The 18649-nt window shown below is 46.0% G+C and overlaps 1 protein-coding gene across 3 annotated transcripts in view; it reads right to left on the bottom strand.

Annotated features, from left to right (window-relative positions):
• Positions 1-18649, bottom strand: part of NSMCE1 (NSE1 homolog, SMC5-SMC6 complex component) — a 73188-nt gene that overhangs the window by 26024 nt on the left and 28515 nt on the right. Inside the window, exons 1-2 of one of the 3 annotated variants that reach the window (XM_059415086.1) lie at positions 7862-7997; positions 2484-2630 (exon numbers count right to left, since the gene is read on the bottom strand). In XM_059415086.1, the coding sequence (XP_059271069.1) occupies positions 2484-2630; positions 7862-7901 (187 nt within the window). In that variant the 5' untranslated portion in view covers positions 7902-7997. Of the gene's footprint in view, positions 1-2483; positions 2631-7861; positions 7998-18649 lie in introns of those variants that run through there. The other 2 variants (XM_059415085.1, XM_059415087.1) reach the window with 2 other exon arrangements.

The raw sequence follows: 18649 nt of genomic DNA, 5'->3' as shown, positions 1-18649 counted from the left end.
AGAAGCTGAAGACATTCGCAGTTGGTAAAAGGGGACTGTCCTGGGCGTCTCTTCCAGAGACAGACTGATGCTGTTAGGTCTTTGAAGTACTTACTTAATTTGAGATCATTTCTTTCCATCACTTCTCATTTTAAAATCTCTAAAATAACAATAATGCTTGAGAAAAAGCCTTTTTATTTTTAGATGAAGGGTAGGGGAAAACAACCTCCAACTCTATCCTGATCACCCTAGCCATAACCGTACCTTGCTATCTTGATGCACAGATACAGCACGTAAAGTGTGAGGAATCAATTAATTCCTAGATATATTCTACAGGACTTTCCTAAATTAGGTCATAATAACTTTAAAGGTCAAGCAAAGGCAAAAACACTTTCATTCTTAGTACTAAGGCACCATGCGGCTCCTTGCAGTGAGCTATGAGACTTCCGCATTAGCAGGAAAGCCCGCATTTAGGACTTACATGAGAAACTGAAAGGGAGCAGGACTGAGCGGCCACGTAGATCACAGACTAAGAAAAACACGCTGATGCCCTGCACTGGAGCATTCTGAGGGGGAGGCTGAAAGTGCTGTAGTGCTTTTCAAGGAGCAGGGGCAGCTAGCCTGGCAGGTGTAAGACTCTTTTCCCATAAAGGAGGCCCTGACCAAAGACCTCTATCCACGCCAGTGCACGCAAGTAGAGCAGTTATGTTTTCACCAGAAGGACGGTTTCCCGACACAGCACTAATCATGTCCCGTTCCTGTTTCAAGCTCTTCCAGACATCCGCGCTGTCCCCAGCATTAAGTATGAAAGAAACCCCATTACTCTGCTGCACATACTGTGGGCTCTTTCTGATCTGTAAACCCACACATCTTTTGGTGCCATCTGTTCCCACACATCGCATGTTCCTGTCAGGGGTTTCCCGAAGTCGGTCAGGGCTAGGTCCACGGAGTTTGGACACCTGGGATCAAACAAGGTTCCGCAGGCTTCCGTACTGGAGGGAAGCGCCGGGCCGCCAATGGGGCTTCTCCACCGCAGCCCCTCTTCTCAAGGGCCGCCACCTGTAACCTGGCGCCCCACACACACCTCTCCTCACCCCTGCTGGCTGGCTCACCTCTGTGTGCTTTCCCCTCTTCTTTTGAGAGTTGAAAGCACAGAAAAACAAAAGCACAGCATATAAATGAACACCTGTATTCCCGCTCACGGGCAGCGGCGATCATCAGACCACACTACGAATGCCTCGTTTGCTTCAAGTCTTTTCTTGAATAAAAGAACAACTTATGGTAAAGATGACAGTGTGCTCTGATTTCTCCCCAAAGCCGAGCGCTTCACAAGTGTGTTCCATATCCTTCTGGTCCACTCTTATGTTTTTTACATGCAGTTGTATGTATTCATGAACAATAAGTATCATTAAAGCTGGGCCTCCTGGGTGGCCTTCAGCTCAGGCCATGATCCCAGGGTCCTGGGATTGAGCTTCCTGCTCAGCAGGGCGCCTGCTTCTCCCGCTCCCCTCCTCTGGCCCATCCCACGCTCTCTCTCTTAAGTAAGGTCTGTAAAAAAACATTGTGAAGTTTTACAAAAAGCTTAACGCAGAGACATCATACAGTAAGTAGAATTTAGGGGCGCCTGGGTGGCTCAGTGGGTTAAAGCCACTGCCTTCGGCTCAGGTCATGATCTCAGGGTCCTGGGATCGAGTCCCACATCGGGCTCTCTGCTCTGCAGGGAGCCTGCTTCCTCCTCTCTCTCTGCCTGCCTCTCTGCCTCCCTGTGATCTCTGTCTGTCAAATAAATAAATAAAATCTTTAAAAAAAAAAAAAAAAACGTAAGTAGAATTTACCCACGTTGTCACTTAACAGGGATCTACCCATACTGATACTCGACTAAGCCCAAGCTACCAATACTGATTTCCCCGACCTGCCAGCACTGGTCCTATTGTTTCTGCCATGACCTCCTATTACTGACAGCTCAGCCGGGCCTGGTCTCTGAATGCTTCGTGTGTCTTATCTTACCTCCTGTCTCAGCAGCCCACTGAGAAGATGCTCCAAATGCCCACAGCCAGCCAGGGCAGGGCGGCACAGTCTCCGGGTCTGGCTGAGTCCCAGGCTACGCTCTGACCCACTGTGCAAAGCAGCCCTCTTACCACCGACAGCCAAATGAGCAGCTTCTGCGGGTCCTGGCACTTTGTATGCACCTTGTCTCACCTTGACGCCCCACTATGGTGTCAAGGACAATGAACTGTCCTCACTAGAGAGATGAAGACACTCAGGCTGGAGAAGATGCTGGCGCCTTGGCGTAAGTGCCAACTATTCGGGTTCAAAGTCCAAATTCCCACCCCCTGGGCTAACTGTCAGATTTATGTAAAAAAATAAAAAGGAAAGGGTTGAAGATGAGATGAGAAACACAACCCGGGCTGGTGTGAGACTGCGTAAGTGGGGCGTACCACTTGGCCGCCTTGTCCCTGAGCGCACGGCTCTGGGGCCCTCATGAGCCAGGAGACGATACTCACGGTCATGGACCCGATAGCAGTGCTTCTGCAGCCGCCGAACGTCCCACTCCTCCAGCACGCCGTGAGTCATCAGCAACTGCAGGAACCGCCGGTGGACGTCGGTCATGACACCAGCCCTCCTAGGACCGCCCTGTGTGTGCGAAGGAGCTAAGAAAAGAAGCAGATGAAGCCCAGTCACCTCGGAGCGCTCCGAAAGCCAAGTTCTGCGTTGTGTACCAACTGACATTCACGACTAAGTACTTGTTGTAGTTCTCGAGCTCAAGTGCATCCTGCCGAAGGACCCAAAGGAAAAGGACACGGGTCAGGGACAAGCCGACTAGTGCCGGCAGGGGCAGAAGCGCGCATTCTGGAGCCAGCCAGGATGCTGGCACCCAGCCTGTGCTACCGCGTGAAGTGGGTGAAACCCGACAACCGGACCTCCGGTGCTTCGGTCTCTGATCTAGGAGACTAAGGACAGCAACAGCCTCCACGGACATACTCCACTGACTGACTCCACGTAGCAGCCGGGCAACACACTAAACACTACGTTAAGCGTTAGCTCTTTTACTTCTAGACCATTCTGGGTCTGAAACTCGGTCCGGCCACTTAGCAGATCGAAGGCCTTGGATAAAGTCCACTGGGGCCCCATTTTCTTGCGCTCAACTCAGAACAGCATTCGCTGCCCAAAGAACTGCTAGGAAGTGCTCAACCAGTACCAGTTTCCTTCTCCTCTCCCAAACCACTAATGAAACAACTGTCCCCGTGGGGTGCTTTTTCAATCTCTTGCTCTCTACTAACAAGTTATCTTTCCACAAACCACCAAGATCAGGGCTGATAAAAAGCATTACACGAGTCCCGATCAAACAGCCTGCTCTCGCCGCGGAGAGGAGGCACCGTGCGGAGGCAGAGCGTGGGCTGAGCAAGTGGCAGGTGGTGCTGAGACGCCTGTTTGCCAGACCTGCTCGATCTCGAGAATCAGAGAACCTGTGCATGAAAAATAGAGATTCCCGGGGCCCTGTTTCTGGAGGTCCAGACCGCTAAGGGGCCTGGAATTCTGAAGGTCTGACATTCACTTCAGGCGACGCCGCCATCTGACAAGAAAATCGTTGTTCCCTTCGGCAGATGCAGCACGAAAACACTTCTAGCTAACGAGCTTCATCTCCCTCGGCCTCAGTCTTTTCAGCTACAAGATGGGGCTAACAGAAAGCTATATTAAAGACAGAAGATGCCATTTAAATGAGATATGACTATACTGGAGGTTGCCAAGGAGCTTGCACCTAGGACACACAACACAGTTAGCTGCTGCTCACTGTTCTTTAAAAACAGCACATCAACTGGACCTCAGGGGTGGGAAGGCACACAAGCTCAGGGCCAGCTTCTCCGACTGCCTGCTGGCTGTCTTTGAGAACAGCTCAGCAGTGATTCAACCTCAACAGGTCCCAAGTTGGGCTCATCTTCTCCTTGCCCCGTCCTCAAACCCTTTCTTCGCCTGAGTCCCTTCCACGAGTCTTCTGGTTTGGGCGGAGGAGTCCACGCAGTCACACAAACACCACAGGCCCGAGCGTCCAACTCTCACCCTCTCCCCCCCAGCCCCCACCCTCGGATCCCGCCAGGAACCATGTCCTGCCAAAGTTCATTTCCTATATCACTAGGAGCAGCAACATTAAATCCACCAGCAAATTAAATCCAGAAAAAGTTCAAGAAAGTCGATAATAAGGAGCCAAAAACAACAAAATTAATGTACATTTGAATTCAACAAAACCAAAATTTTTCTTTGGAAAAAAAACATAACAAAAGCAACCAACCTCTGACAAGATTTTCCGAGAGAAGACTGAAAAATAAACACTATTTGGAATGAAAAGGGGGAACTAGTTGAAGATACAAACATATTTTTAAAAAAGACTTAAACAACCTAACAATAATCTGAAGTTGTAAATATACGCAAAGTTATGGAAAATCCATTTAAAACCAACTAAAGAGGGCACCTGGGTGGCTCAGTGGGTTAAAGCCTCTGACTTCAGCTCAGGTCATGATCCCGGGGTCCTGGGATCGAGCCCCGCATCGGGCTCTCTGCTCAGCAGGGAGCCTGCTTCCCCACCCCCCCCCCGCCTGCCTCTCTGCCTACTTGTGATCTCTCGCTCTCTCTCTGTTAAATAAAGAAATAAAAAAATCTTTAAAAATTTTAAATTAAAAAAAAAAAAAAAAACACCTGACCAAGGCTTCAAATGAAAGGAAAATAAAAAGGCCAGCATCTTTCAGAAACACAGCTCCAGGGGTCCAAAGCAAAACATGAATCGGATCTAGCAACACAGAAAGACTACTTTATGGTGACCAGTTGGGGTTATCCCCTCGATGGCTTAAGATTTGAAAATCAGTTGAATGTCATATATCAATAGTATCTCAATAAAGCTGGAAAAAAATCAGTGTGATCACCACATTAACAGAATACAGAATAAAAGCCTATAATCATCTTAAGGGATTCAGAAACTATGATTAAATTTAACAGTTACTCATACTAAATACTTTGAATTGAAGGAACTATCTACAAAAACCTCTAGTAAACAGAATACTTAAGGGTGGCCTATTGAAAGCGATCACTTTCAAATCCAAATTGGTCCCATGCAACTGAACCCACGCAATTCTGATGAAAATCCCCATAGGTTGGGTGCATCTGGGTGCAATTTGACAAGACGATTCCAAAATTTGCATGGACACGTAAAGGCAAAACAGCAAAGCCATTCGGGAAGAAGATAAAGACAGGAGGACCTGTCCTACCAGGTAGCGACTTATTTTAAAGCTAGAGTCATGAATGATGCAGGATAATACTGCAGACACGGACCGAGCAAGAGCAGGGGGACAGAAGAGAGAGAACCCGGACACAGAAGTGCACACAGGTATGGATATTCAACATGCTGGAGAAATGGAACTCCAGCTCAAAGCAAGCTTTTCAATAAAAGATGCCAGAACAACAGATTACCCTACGGGAAAAAAACAGAGAGCTCGACCTTCACCTCACACTAGGCACAAAAATCTTTTTGAGCGGTAAGGTCGTAAGAAAGAAAACACTCTGAAACGTTGGGCGACAATACAGAACATTCTTTAGGAGCCAAAGGCAGGGAAGGATAGCTTTAAAAGATAGAATAATAAAAATAATAATGCTACAAAAAGCACAAACCTTAAAGGAATATACTGATACATGGGACTTTGTTAAAATTAAGAAATTCTGTTCACCCCAAATACTTCAGAGTGGGAGCGGAGACGAGCTACGAACTGGACAGCCTCGGAAGCTGAAGCCACGGAAGACTCACGCTCGGAATAGGTGATGAGTTCCTACAAATCAGTAAGGCAAATGTCAAGAGAAAAGTCAGCAACAGAAATTTTCAAAGCGGATGCACAAATGGTTCCGTCCTGACGTCATCAGGCAAATGAATATTCAAATCCCAGTGACCAATGTCTACTCATCACCAGATAGGCAGAAAGTTCTGAGTAACGGCCTGGGCTAAAAGTCACCCACTGCTGGCGGAGTGCAAGCGCGCACGAACCACCCAGACTGTTCAGGCTGACTGGCAAACGTGGGTCTCCCCAGAAATCCACGAGTCCGTATACAATTTAGAGAAACTTTTCTACATCTGCCCCGGGAAGTAGGTTTATAAACACACCGTGGGGCAGTAAAAACCTGGCAACAGCGTCCACGACCGTGAGTTGAGGAATGCCTAGGGAAATCGTTCAGGATTAAACCGTGGAATTCGAAACTGCAAGGAAACAATGAAGGTGACGCAGAGCTACTCACACCACCTTGGACACATGTCATATACGTGATGTTATGCAAAAACAAAGACACACAAATATATATATGACGGTCCTATATAAAATTCACAACCGAGCAAAACCGTATGGAGCCGTCATTACAGAGACGTAGTAAAAACCGCAAAGAAAAACAGGGGAATGAGGAACCCGCACTCGGGGCGCGGAGTCCCCTTCGGTGAGGGGAAGAAAGAGTTCAGCGGGGGCTTTCGGGGTATGATAATGTTCTGTTTCTTAACCTGATGATGCGTATATGGGTGTTCCTTTGATTTTTATCCTTTGAACTGAAACTGCAAACATTTTTATAGAAATGTTACCGATCTTGATTATAAAACGAAGAAATGGTGTAAATGTGTTACGTAACAGCCCAAATTAATGTCAGTAAGAAGGACCAACTACAGAACGTCATAGAAGGCTACAATTTAGGGGAAAGAAGAGGAAAATAGATGGAGATCGGCGTGTTTTGACACAGAAGGCAGTTGTCTGAAGAGGGGCCGGGCCGCAGAGATTATTCGTGGCTAACTGCCTACCCAAATAATTAAAAAATAGAAACGTCTGTGCACTAAGCTGATCTCAACCGTCACCATCTGAGCCGCGAGCGAGGCACGGGGTGAGTGCTTCCCTCGTGGTCTCCCTCCGTCCTCGCTGGAACCTGAGGCCTGGAGCGTTACTGACCCGTTTTACAGATGAGGACAGAGAGGGAAGGCACCAGCGGATGCACAGAATTAGGGGTGGATGCGAGTAGGGGTGAGGGGCGCACCCCCAGCAAGGGAAGGCAGACACGGGGGAGGCAACCATTAAGTCCTGATCGCTCAGCGGCAGGGATCCCTTACCTACAATTCTCCAATCTAAACGAGGTCTTAAAACCCCACCTGTTAAGTGTGAAAACCTGACCGGACCTGAGGGGAGGCTCTTTCTGGCCGTTCTTCAGCTCCTTTGGTGCACATCTGCACATACTTAGCGGTGAATCTGGTGACCAGCAGCTGCCCCAGACCCCAAGGAAGGTAGGACCTCCCATGGAACCTATGCATCATATTCCTCTCAAAGATCCCCCACACTGGGGCGTCTGAGCACGCCTCGCCTCGGGGCTTTAGAACACGAGGCTGTGGGCTCGAACAAAGTTAGGGTTTCTGGGACCCGACCCAGAGCGCGAGCCCAGAACGCCGCGAGGAACCGAGAGGTGGTCCGCGAAGGCCGTGTTTTCCCTATTTGGGGCAGGCAGAATTCTGCATTTTGCTCTGGTCACCTCCGGTATCTGCGCCGGACACCACGGTTTCACAGCGTCTGTGAGTCGGGGGCCCTGGGCTGCAGCCTCCTGGCCAGTCTGTCCCTCTCGGGGCCTGTCCGTCCCTCTCCTGGCCAGTCTGTCCCTCTCGGGGCCTGTCTGTCCCCCTCGGGGCCTGTCTGTCCCCCCCGGGCCCTGCCTGTCCCCCTCGGGGTCTGTCTGTCCCCCTCGGGGCCTGTCTGTCCTCTCCGGGCCTGTCTGTCCTCTCGGGGCCTGTTTCCTCACCAGGAAATGAGGAGCCCCAAGCCCCCGGGCCCCCAGCGCCACACTCCGGCCCAGGCACGGGCCGAACCCGGGGCCGGACGCCCACCTTCCGTCCTCCGTCGCCGCTCCGCACGGCCCTCCTCCATCCCCGACAGCCTCGCGGCCCCGCGGCCCGATTACCCAGCGCGGAAGCCGGGCGCAGCCCCCCGCGCCGGCGGCCCAGGCCGGAAAGGCGGGCGCGGCTCCTCCTTCAGGGCGGGGCGAACGCGGGCTCGGCGCTCCCATTGGTGGATGTCGCCCACTTGTCCCTCCCACCGGGTGACGCACTTCCTGCCGTCCGGTGCGCGCCGTTGCCATGGTGCCCAGCAGCCCTCGCGCAGGTGCGGGATGGACGCGCTTCTCCCGCCGCTCCCCGCCCCTGACCCGGCGGCGCGGCTGCGGCCTGTGGCCCTGCACCCCGGCCCCGCCGTGGCGCCCCGCGACCTTACGGGGAGGCGGGCGGGCATGCAGCGGGGCCCTCCCCCTCGTAGCCGCGGCTCCGCGGACCCAGCCCAGTGCCCCGTGCCGGGCCTCAGTTTCCCCATCTGCACAGCCGACCCTGCGGCCTCGGGGTCGGCACTGAGGGCTCTTGCCGCCACGTCGCGTGAGCCAGAATCCTGGCTCGGCCACTTCCTCGTCGCCAGATCTTGGGCGAGTCTCGGTCCCCAAGGACCAGCGTGTTCGCGAGGTTTAGGAGTCGCCCTGGGAGCGCTGGGGGTCAGCTGCGGGGCTCCTCGGGGGTCGTCAGGACCCGCGGATGAAGTCATTCATAGAAGGAATGGACTGTCGGCGGGCGCCCGTTTGACGGACGCTTGCCTCTCCGGGCCTGGGCCGGGGGGCCGGGGGCCCGGGGCCGGGGGCCGGGGGCTGCAGTCTAGCAGGGAACGCGCAGCTGATCCGAATAGGGCAGAAAGTGCAAAGCTCTGAGCCTCTGCGACGGCGGCTTCACATCCCTACTTGCCCGGTTACACTCCGGGGGTCTTGGACAGCTTCTCAAGCTCTCTGGACCTCAGTTTCCCCATCTGCTGAGCGAAGAAAGCCATAGCATGTGCTGGCTGAGGGCTTGAGCCGGGAGCCGGGCCGTCCGGACCGGACTGCTGGTTCTTAAACTCCGTACGTCTGACGCCCAGGACGAAATGCGGAGGCTCTCCCGCTCACTTTGCTCCCCCATGAAGCAGGTGTAATCATAGCACATTGCTGACGGGATCGCCGTGAGATTAAATGAGGGAAGACAGGCAAAGCTCTGGGAGGATCTGGCATATAGTAAGGTCTCAGTAAGTGTGAGTCATCTTTACTAATAAAGTACTTTATAAAATGCCTTGGGGGCAGTCAGAGAGAAGAGCAGCTCTAAGGAGACCATCTACGTTTTGTTTGTCCTGCATCCTTTTGCACAATTTTGAATTCATTATCACTATTTAGAGCTGGGCATTTCACATAAAACCCTAGGGTATCTGACAGCTCTTGGAAAATGGGGCAGTCTGGCCACACTAGGCCAGCATCCCCCCTATGGCTGTCCTTGTTTAAAGCTTGGTAGAGACTATGTCCCTCTGACGACAAATGTGCTTTTGTGGGGTGTAGAGAAATAAAAACGGGGGCCCGTGAGTGGACGACACTGGGGACACTGACATTTCAGGATCAAAAGGCCAAGAAAAGCAGTAGAAAGAAAGGAATTCAAGACCAAATAATACCGGAAGAGAACGGGCCGGAGAGACTCTTGAGTTACGGTGGGGTGTGGTCTGAATTGTCAGCGCTCTGGAGACATCAAGGAGAACACACCCGACAGGGAGACCCAGAGAGACAGGAGGAAGCGCGCGAGGTTGGCCTCCAAGAGAAGTGAGTGCCTGGAAGCTGAGGGAGTGGAGACAGTTGCTGACTGCTTCTAGGATGGGTGGTTTGGGAAGGGGAGACATGAAGATGGGCGCAGAGGAACTCGCCAATAGAAGAGAATGAGGTCAAGGGCATAAGGAGACGGGATTATTCTTACCCTAGAAAGGAAGAGAGACATCTCTGAAACAGGAGGAAAGGAGAGAACAATGGATGGATAAAAGTTCCCCAAACCTTTCAAAAAAAAACCAAACTGAGGTGTTTCCTGTTTTCTTCATAAACTAGCAAACTCTCATTCTGCTAAGCAAAGAAGCTAGGAGATGCTCAGGGATTTTCGGACAATCAAGGGTTTGGAACAGATGCCAAAGGGAACACAAAAGTGAGCTTCCAGCTAGGGTTGGAACCATAAATGTGTAGAGAGGATAGTCGCTCCGGATCCCTGGGGAGCCCCCCTCCTCATACCAGGGGCCCCAGAGCAGAAACTCTGTGTGGACTCATCTTGGGGTGGGTCTTGGCTTAACAAATGCAACTGACTCTAGAAGCCAAAGCAACTGGAGGGTGTTGGTGGGGAGGTCTTTGAAGTCATCTGCCACCCCATGGACAGGGAGGAAGGGAGTATGCTGAGAAGTTAGCATGGAAGGGGACAGCAACCAGAGGTCCCAATGAGTTGGCTTATCAGGTGACTGTCTTGTCTCAGCAAGTGTCCGTCTTTAGAAGACAGCCCACTCTCTAGCTGGCTCAGTGAGCATTAGGACCTTCGAGGACCTTCGATATGCCAGACATGGGGCTGTCTGCTTCAGGACAACTCTGCCAGTTCAAATATTCTTCTGGAAGTTGACTGTGAAAGGTACAGGAGCTCCATGGACATAAATTCACTGTACGTAAGGCAGGTGGCCGACACCCTGGCTGGAGAGGAAGCTTGGGGGCAAATCACAGGCTAAGGGATTGGTCTTTTTACTCTGAAGACCACAGAAGCTATCGGGGAGGAAGTAAGGAGATTAGGTTTGTAGTTTAGAAAAAGAACATCAGCACATCTGTTCTTTTCAAACATACTGGGAACATTTACAGAAATTGACTGTGTACTGGCCACAAAGGATGTCTCAATAAATTCCAAAGAATCTATAGACCATATTCACGAACCACAATGAAGTAAAATGAAGAATCAACAAAAACACAACCAGAAGGAAATCCAAACCACTTGTAGTTCTTAAATTAGTAACTGAAAATGCTTCTGAGGAGAGGGTCCTGAAGACAGGATAATTTATTTTTTTTTATCATGTACTACTAGTATTTATGAAAAAATAAAACTAAACATAAGCGAGGTGTTCATTATATTACTTTTTATACCTGTGTGTATGTTGAAAGCTTTTATAACATTTTTAAGAGAGAAAGAACATACATTTGGAAACTGAAAAATACATGTTAAAAAGAAAACCAATATGGAAATTACAAAATATTTAGAAATGAATGACCAAAAAAATAAAAACCCTAATATAATGAAACAGGTGGGATCCAACTAAAACAATAATTAGTGGGGGGATTTATAGCCTTAAGTGTACTTAATACAAAACAAGAAAAAAGTGTAAGTGTTCAATGTAAGAGGTAGATACATAACTAAATAACCCAGAGAAAACAGAAAGAAGGAAATAACAAAGCAAAAGGCAGATATGAGTAGAACAAAAAAGAAAATTGAGTTGATTATGGAAACCAGAAACTAGTGTTCTATTGAAGACTAAATACAACAGACAGACTTCTTGTAAGATTTACTGAAGCAAAATTATAAATGGCTAAAGAGAGTGTAAAAATTTGAGAAAGCATAAGAGTATACTATGAATAACTTGACGCCAATACATTTGAAAATCTAGATGAAAGGGGCAATCCTTGACAAAATTACAAACTACACAAGTTGGTCCTAGAAAAGAGAGAGACCAAGAATCGTCAATGAAATTGAAAAGGCAGTGGGTCTGTTCCAACTCCTTAAATGCCCAGGCTGAGAGGGTTTTACTAGAGTGATACACAAATGCAGACAAACAAACAAACTATATTGTGCAAACTGCACCAGAATACGAACAAGACAGGGAAATGTATCCAGACATTCTATGAGGCTCATCTAATCTTGATACCAAAACAAGAGAGCAGAATTAAAGAAAATGTCAGGTCCATGTATATTATAAGCATGGATGCAAAAAAATTTGAGTCTCTTAGTGTCTCAAAAGACATTCTCTTATGATGAGTGATGTTGAGCATCTTCTCATGCATCTGTTGGCCATCTGCATGTCTCCTTTGGAAAAATGTCTATTCAGGTCCTGTGCCCATTTTTAATTGGATTTTGGATTATCTGTTTTGTTTGGTGTTGAGTTGTAGAAGTTCGTCATGTATTTTGGATACTAACCAGGGAAATGCAAATCAAAACCACTAGATATTACCTTACACCCGCCAGAATGGCTAAAATTAAAAAAAAAACGAGAGAGAGAGAGAGAGATAACAAATGTTGGCGAAGATGTGGAGGGAAAAAGAACCCTCGTGCACTGTTGGTGAGAATGTAACCTGGTGCAGCCACTGTGGAAAACAGTGTGAGGATTCCTCAAAAATTTAAAAACAAGTAGCATATGATCCAATCATTCCATTAGTGGGTATTAACCCAAAGAAAACAGAAGCACTAATTCAAAAAGATATATGCATCCCTATGTTTATTGCAACATTATTGGCAATAGCAAAGATATGGAAGCAATCTAAACATTGATTAATAGACAAATGGATAAAGAAGCCGTGATGTGTATGTCCATATGAATATGAATATTATGCAGTCATAAAAAAGAATGAAATCTTGCCATCTGCAACAACATGGATAGCTATTATGCTAAGTGAAATAAGTCTGCCTGAGAAAGACAGATACCGTACGATCTCACTCATATGTGGAATCTAAAAAAACAAAATCAATGAATAAACGAACAAACAAAAAGCAGAATCAGACCTATAAATACAGAGAACAAACTGCTCCTTCACTGAGCCACCCAGGCGCCCCCTAACCTTACATACAACAACCAAAAGATACCAATTGTCCCCCATAAAAAAAAGCCACTGCATCCCCACATATATCCGATGAAGTTGTAAATACTACAGCTGCTCTGGAGAGCAATTTGGTGTCATGGGAATGGAAAAAGCTCATCTCGCAACTCCACTTCTAGGGCTTTAACTGGAGAACATCTCCCTTGGCTCTTGAGAGGTTTGCCAGTAGAAGAAACAATGAGAACATCCTAACTGCCCGTTAACAAGGAAATGAAGGGGCGCCTGGGTGGCTCAGTGGGTTAAAGCCTCTGCCTTCGGCTCAGGTCATGGTCCCAGGGTCCTGCGATGGAGCAGGGAGCCCGCTTCTCTCTCTCTCTCTGCCTGCCTCCTCTGCCTACTTGTGATCTCTGTCTGTCCAATAAATAAATAAAATCTTAAAAAAAAAAAAAAGCATAGAGTGAAGCGGGGAAAACCAGAGGCAAGGATGATTCATCTCCCAGTTACTCTGTGTGTGAAACTGACCAAATGCAAAATGGCAATATTATATATTTCTAGGAGCTGAATCTATGCATATAAAAATATCTTCTTATTAAGGATTGGAAACACTGTCACAAAACTGACACGAGGAGACCTCTAGGAAAGGGAAGAGGGGGGTGGAATGAGGCTAGAGAAGTCTTGAGGCTTATCTGTAATATCTGAATTTTTAAAATAAAATAACAAAATTATATATTCATATAGTGTTTGTCTAATTTTCCAGTACAGGCGAATACGCCTAAATGCCAACCGTGGTTAATGCTGAGTGCTGGGAACGAGGGTGGCTGTCACTTTGCTCACTTGCACTGTTCTGTATTTAAAAACAATTTCTGAAAGGAAGAGCGAACATACGAAAATGAATGAAGAGTGTGTTTTTGTTTTTTCTAGAAGAACCTGGCCATCAGTGGAAAGGGGATGAGGCAAGATCAGGTTTCACCGGAGCCCAGGTCCGACCCTTTCCACTTTCCCAGAATCGTCCTCTTTCCCGCCTATACAGTCACGTATTTTTTGGATTCGTTACATTTTAGGTTGGATCCAGGGGAGGTAATGGGTATGAGCCAGAGAGGCAGAAAAGGAATGTGATTCCCCTCTACTCATCCTTCATCTTAGAGCGCTGGTGACAGGCCCCAGAGGTCAATTTTAAAAACGATTCCTGTTTAAAGCCCAGGAAGACTCAGCCACGGGATTGAGAAATATGCCCAGATATGGTGTAGACTGTTCAATCTTTCTAAAGGGCGATTTGGCTGTGCTCATCCACAGTGTCTACATATCATGTTCTTTGACCTTGCAATTCCCCTTCTTGGAATCAATCTGAGAAAATAATCAGACACACACACAAAAGTTAATGGACAAAAAAAAAAAAAAAAAAGAGCATCAGAGCCTTAGTTTTATCAGGGAAGAAAGGCAACAACTTGAATGTCTCCAAAAAGCTAAAGAAAGGAATTTCCAGAATAAATAAAAAGGCTGCAGATTATTATGTAGCCTAAAAATTATGTTTTCAAAACACAGTTGGGGTCAGGGGGGAGAAAAAAGATATAATGCAGAATATTTTCAGAGAGAGAGAAAGCTAGAAGAATACATAGACCAAAATATTATCAGTAACTATCCCTGATTGGGGGGGAATATAGGTAAATTTCTTTTTCTTGTCACTTTCTTATACTTTCCAACAGTTCACGAAAAGCACTTTTTAAATTTCATAATCCTAAGAAATACTATTTTTCAAAATAAATGGAGGGGCTCCTGGGTGGCTCAGTGGGTTAAGTCTCTGCCTTCAGCTCAGGTCATGAACCCAAGGTCCTGGGATCGAGCCCCCACTGGGTTCCCTGCTCAGCGAGAAGCCTGCTTCTCCCTCTCCCACTCCCCCTGCTTGTGTTCCCTCTCTTGCTATGTCTTTCTCTGTCAAATAAACAAATAAAATCTTAAAAAAAAAAAAAGAAAAGAAAAGAAAAGTGGCCATACAAGGTTTGAAAGAGTATGTGACCACCAAGCCAACACTACAAGAAATATTAAGGAAGGTTCTATAAAAGAAAGAACCCAAGAGTGACATAGAACAGAAATTTACAGAGACAATCTATAGAAACAGGAACTTCACAGGCAATATGATGTCAATAAAAACTTATCTTTCAATAATCACTCTCAATATGAAAGGCCTAAGTGCTCCCTTAAAACGGCGCAAGGTTGCGGACTGGTTAAAACGGCGGGACCCATCCACGTGCTGCCTACGAGAGACACATTTGGAACCTAAAGATACACACAGACCAAAAATGAAGGCATGGAGAAGCATCGTTCATGCCAACGGGCAAAAAAGAAACCTGGGGTAGCGATTCTTATATCAGACAAATTCGATTTTAAGCTAAAGACTGTAGTCAGAGATACAAAAGGACACTACATCATTCTTAAAGGGTATATCCACCATGAAGGTCTAACAATTATACATATTTATGCCCCCAACACAGGAGCAGGCAACTACACAGGCCAACTGTTACACAAAGTAAAGAGTCATGTTGATATGAATACATTAATTGTAAGGGATCTTAACACACAACTCTCAGATCATCTAAGCAGAAAATCAACAAACAAGAGCTTTGAATAACACATTGGACCAGATGTACCTCGTAGATACAGAACATCCCACCCTAAAACAACAGAATACTCATTCTTCTTGAGCGCACATGGAACCTTCTCCAGAACAGACCACATACTGGGTCACAAATCAGGGCTCAACTGATACCAATAGACTGAAATTATTCCCTGCATATTCTCAGACCACAATGCTGTGAGTCTGGAACTCAACCATTATGAAAAAGTTTGGAAGGAATTCAAACACTTGGAAGCTAAAGACCATACTGCTCATGAATGTTTAGATCAACCAGGAAATCAAAGGAGAACTTAAACAATTCATGGAAACCAATGAGAATGAAGACACTTCGGTCTAAAACTTATGGGATTTGGCAAAGGCCATCCTAAGGCAGACATACATAGCCACCCAAGCCTCACTCAAAAAAAAAAAAAGAAAAGAAAAATCCTGAATATACCAACTCCCTTTACACCTTAAAGAACTGGAAAATCAACACTAAATTAAGTCAACCGCATGTACAAGAAGGGAAATAAAGATTAGAACAGAGATCAATGAGTTAGAAACTAGAACTACAGTTGAATGCCTCAACGAAACTAGAAACTGGTTCTTTAAAGAATCAATAAGATCAATAAACCACTGGCCAAACTAAGAGAGGACCTGAATTAATAAAATTATGAATGAAAAGAGAGAAAGATCATGACTAATACTACGGAAATAGAAATAATCATCAGAAATTATTATCAACAGTTTTATGCTGATAAGTTAAGCAACCTAGAAGAAATGGATGCATTCCTGGAAATCTAAAAACTTCCAAGACTGAAACAGGAAGAAACTGAAAACCTGAATAGACCGATATCTAGTAACGAGATTGAAGCAGTGATCAAAAACCTCCCCAAAAACCAGAGTCCAGGACCTGACAGATTCCCTGGGGAATTCTACCAAACACTCAAAGAAGAAATAATACCTATTCTCCTGAAGCTGTTTCAAAAAACAGAAACAGAAGGAAAACTTCCAGACTCTTTCTATGAAGCCAGCATTGCCTTGATCCCAAACCAGGTAAAGACCCCACTAAAAAGGAGAATTTCAGACCAATATCCCTGATGAATATGGACACCAAGATTCTCAACAAGATCCTAGCTAATAGGATCCAACAGTACATTGAAAAGATTATCCATCATGACCAGGTGGGATTCATCCATGGGATGCAAGGGAGTTTCAACATTCGCAAATCAATCAATGAGATAGAACAAATCAATAAGAGAGGAGAGAAGAGCCACATGGTCCTCTCAATTGATGCAGAAAAAGCATTTGACAAAATGCAGCATCTGTTCCTGATTAAAACTCTTCAGAGTGTAGGTATAGAGGGAACATTCCTTAACTTCATAAAATCCATCTATGAAAAACCCACAGAGAATATCATCCTCAATGGGGAAAAGCAGACAGCCTTCCCTTTGAGATCAGGAACAAGACAAGGATGCCCACTCTCAGCTCTGTTGTTCAACATAGTATTAGAAGTCCTAGCAACAGCAATCACACAACAAAGAGAAATAAAAGTATTCAGACTGGCAAAGAAGAAGTCAAACTCTCTCTCTTCACAAATGACATGATACTTTATATGGAAAACCCAAATGACTCCACCCCCAAACTACTAGAACTCATACAGCAATTCAGTAATGTGGCAGGATACAAAATCAATGCACAGAAATCAGTTGCTTTCTCGTACACTAACAATGAAAATACAGAAGGGGAAATTAGAGAATCAATTCCATTTACTACAGCACCAAGAACCATAAGATACCTGGGAATAAACCTAACCAAGGAGGTAAGGGATCTGTACTCCAGGAACTACAGAACACTCATGAAAGAAATTGAAAAAGACACAAAAACCTGGAAAAATATTCCATGCTCATGGATCAGAAGAATACACATTGTTAAAATGTCTGTGCTGCCCAGAGTAATACTTTCAATATTAAAAGTATACTTTCAATGCCATCCCAATCAAAATTCCACTGGCATTTTTCAAAGTGCTAGACAAACCATCCTAAAATTTGTATGGAACCAGAAATGACCCTGAATTGCTAAGGAAATACTGAAAAAGAAAAACAAAGCTGGAGGCATCATGTTGCCTGACTTCAAGCTTTCCTACAAAGCTGTGATCACGGGGGTATAGCTCAGTGGTAGAGCATTTGACTGCAAAGCTTTGATCACCAAGAAAGCATGGTACTGGCACAAAAACAGACACATAGACCGGTGGGACAGAGTAGAAAGCCCAGAGATGGACCCTCAACTCTATGGTCAAATTATCTTCAACAAAGCAGGAAAAAATATATGGTGGAAAAAAGGCAGTCTCTTCAATAAATGGTGCTCAGAAAATTGGACAGCTATGTGTAGAAGAATGAAACTTGACCATTCTCTTACACCGTACACAAAGATAAACTCGAAATGGATAAAAGACCTCAACATGAGGCAGGAATCTATCAAAATCCTAGAGGAGAACGTAGGCAGTAATCTCTTTAACATCAGCCACAGCAACTTCTTTCAAGTTATGTCTCCAAAGGGCAAAGGAAACAAAAGAGAAAATGAACTTTTGGGACTTCACCAAGATCAAAAGCTTCTGCACAGCAAAGGAAACAGTCAACAAAACAAAGAGGCAACCCACGGAATGGGAGAAGATATTCCCCAATGACACTACAGACAAAGGGCTGATCTCCAAGATCTATAAAGAACTCCTGAAACTCAATACCCAGAACACAGATAATCACATCCAAAAAAAAAAAAAAAAAGGGGGCAGAAGACATGAACAGACACTTCTCCAATGAAGACATACAAACGGCTAACAGACACATGAAAAAATGTTCATCATTATTAGCCATCAGGGAGATTCAAACTGAACCTACATTGAGATACCACCTTACACCAATTAGAATGGCCAAAATTAACAAGACAGGAAACAACGTGTGTTGGAGAAGATGTGGAGAAAGGGGAACCCAATTACACTGTTGGTGGGAATGCAAGTTGGTGCAGCCACACTGGAAAACAGTGTGGAGATTTCCCTAAGAAACTAAAAATAGAGCTTCCCTATGACCCTACAATTGCACTACTGGGTATATACCCCAAAGATACAGATGTAGTGAAAAGAAGGGCCATCCGTACCCCAATGTTCACAGCAGCAATGGCCACAGTCACCAAACTGTGCAAAGAGCCAAGATGCCCTTCAAAAGACTAATGGATAAAGAAGATATGGTCCATATATACAATGGAGCATTATGCCTCCATCAGAAAGGATGAATACCCAACTTTTGTAGCAATATGGATGGGACTGGAAGAGATTATGCTGAGTGAAATAAGTCAAGCAGAGAGAGTCAATTATCATATGGTTTCACTTACTTATGCTCCACAAGTAAGTGAAAC

This window comes from Mustela nigripes, chromosome 11, assembly GCF_022355385.1.
Source record: "Mustela nigripes isolate SB6536 chromosome 11, MUSNIG.SB6536, whole genome shotgun sequence".
NCBI classification, from domain to species: Eukaryota; Metazoa; Chordata; class Mammalia; order Carnivora; family Mustelidae; genus Mustela; species Mustela nigripes.
The sequence above is the reverse complement of the archived record's forward strand: the minus strand, read 5'-3'. Positions and strand labels throughout refer to the sequence as shown.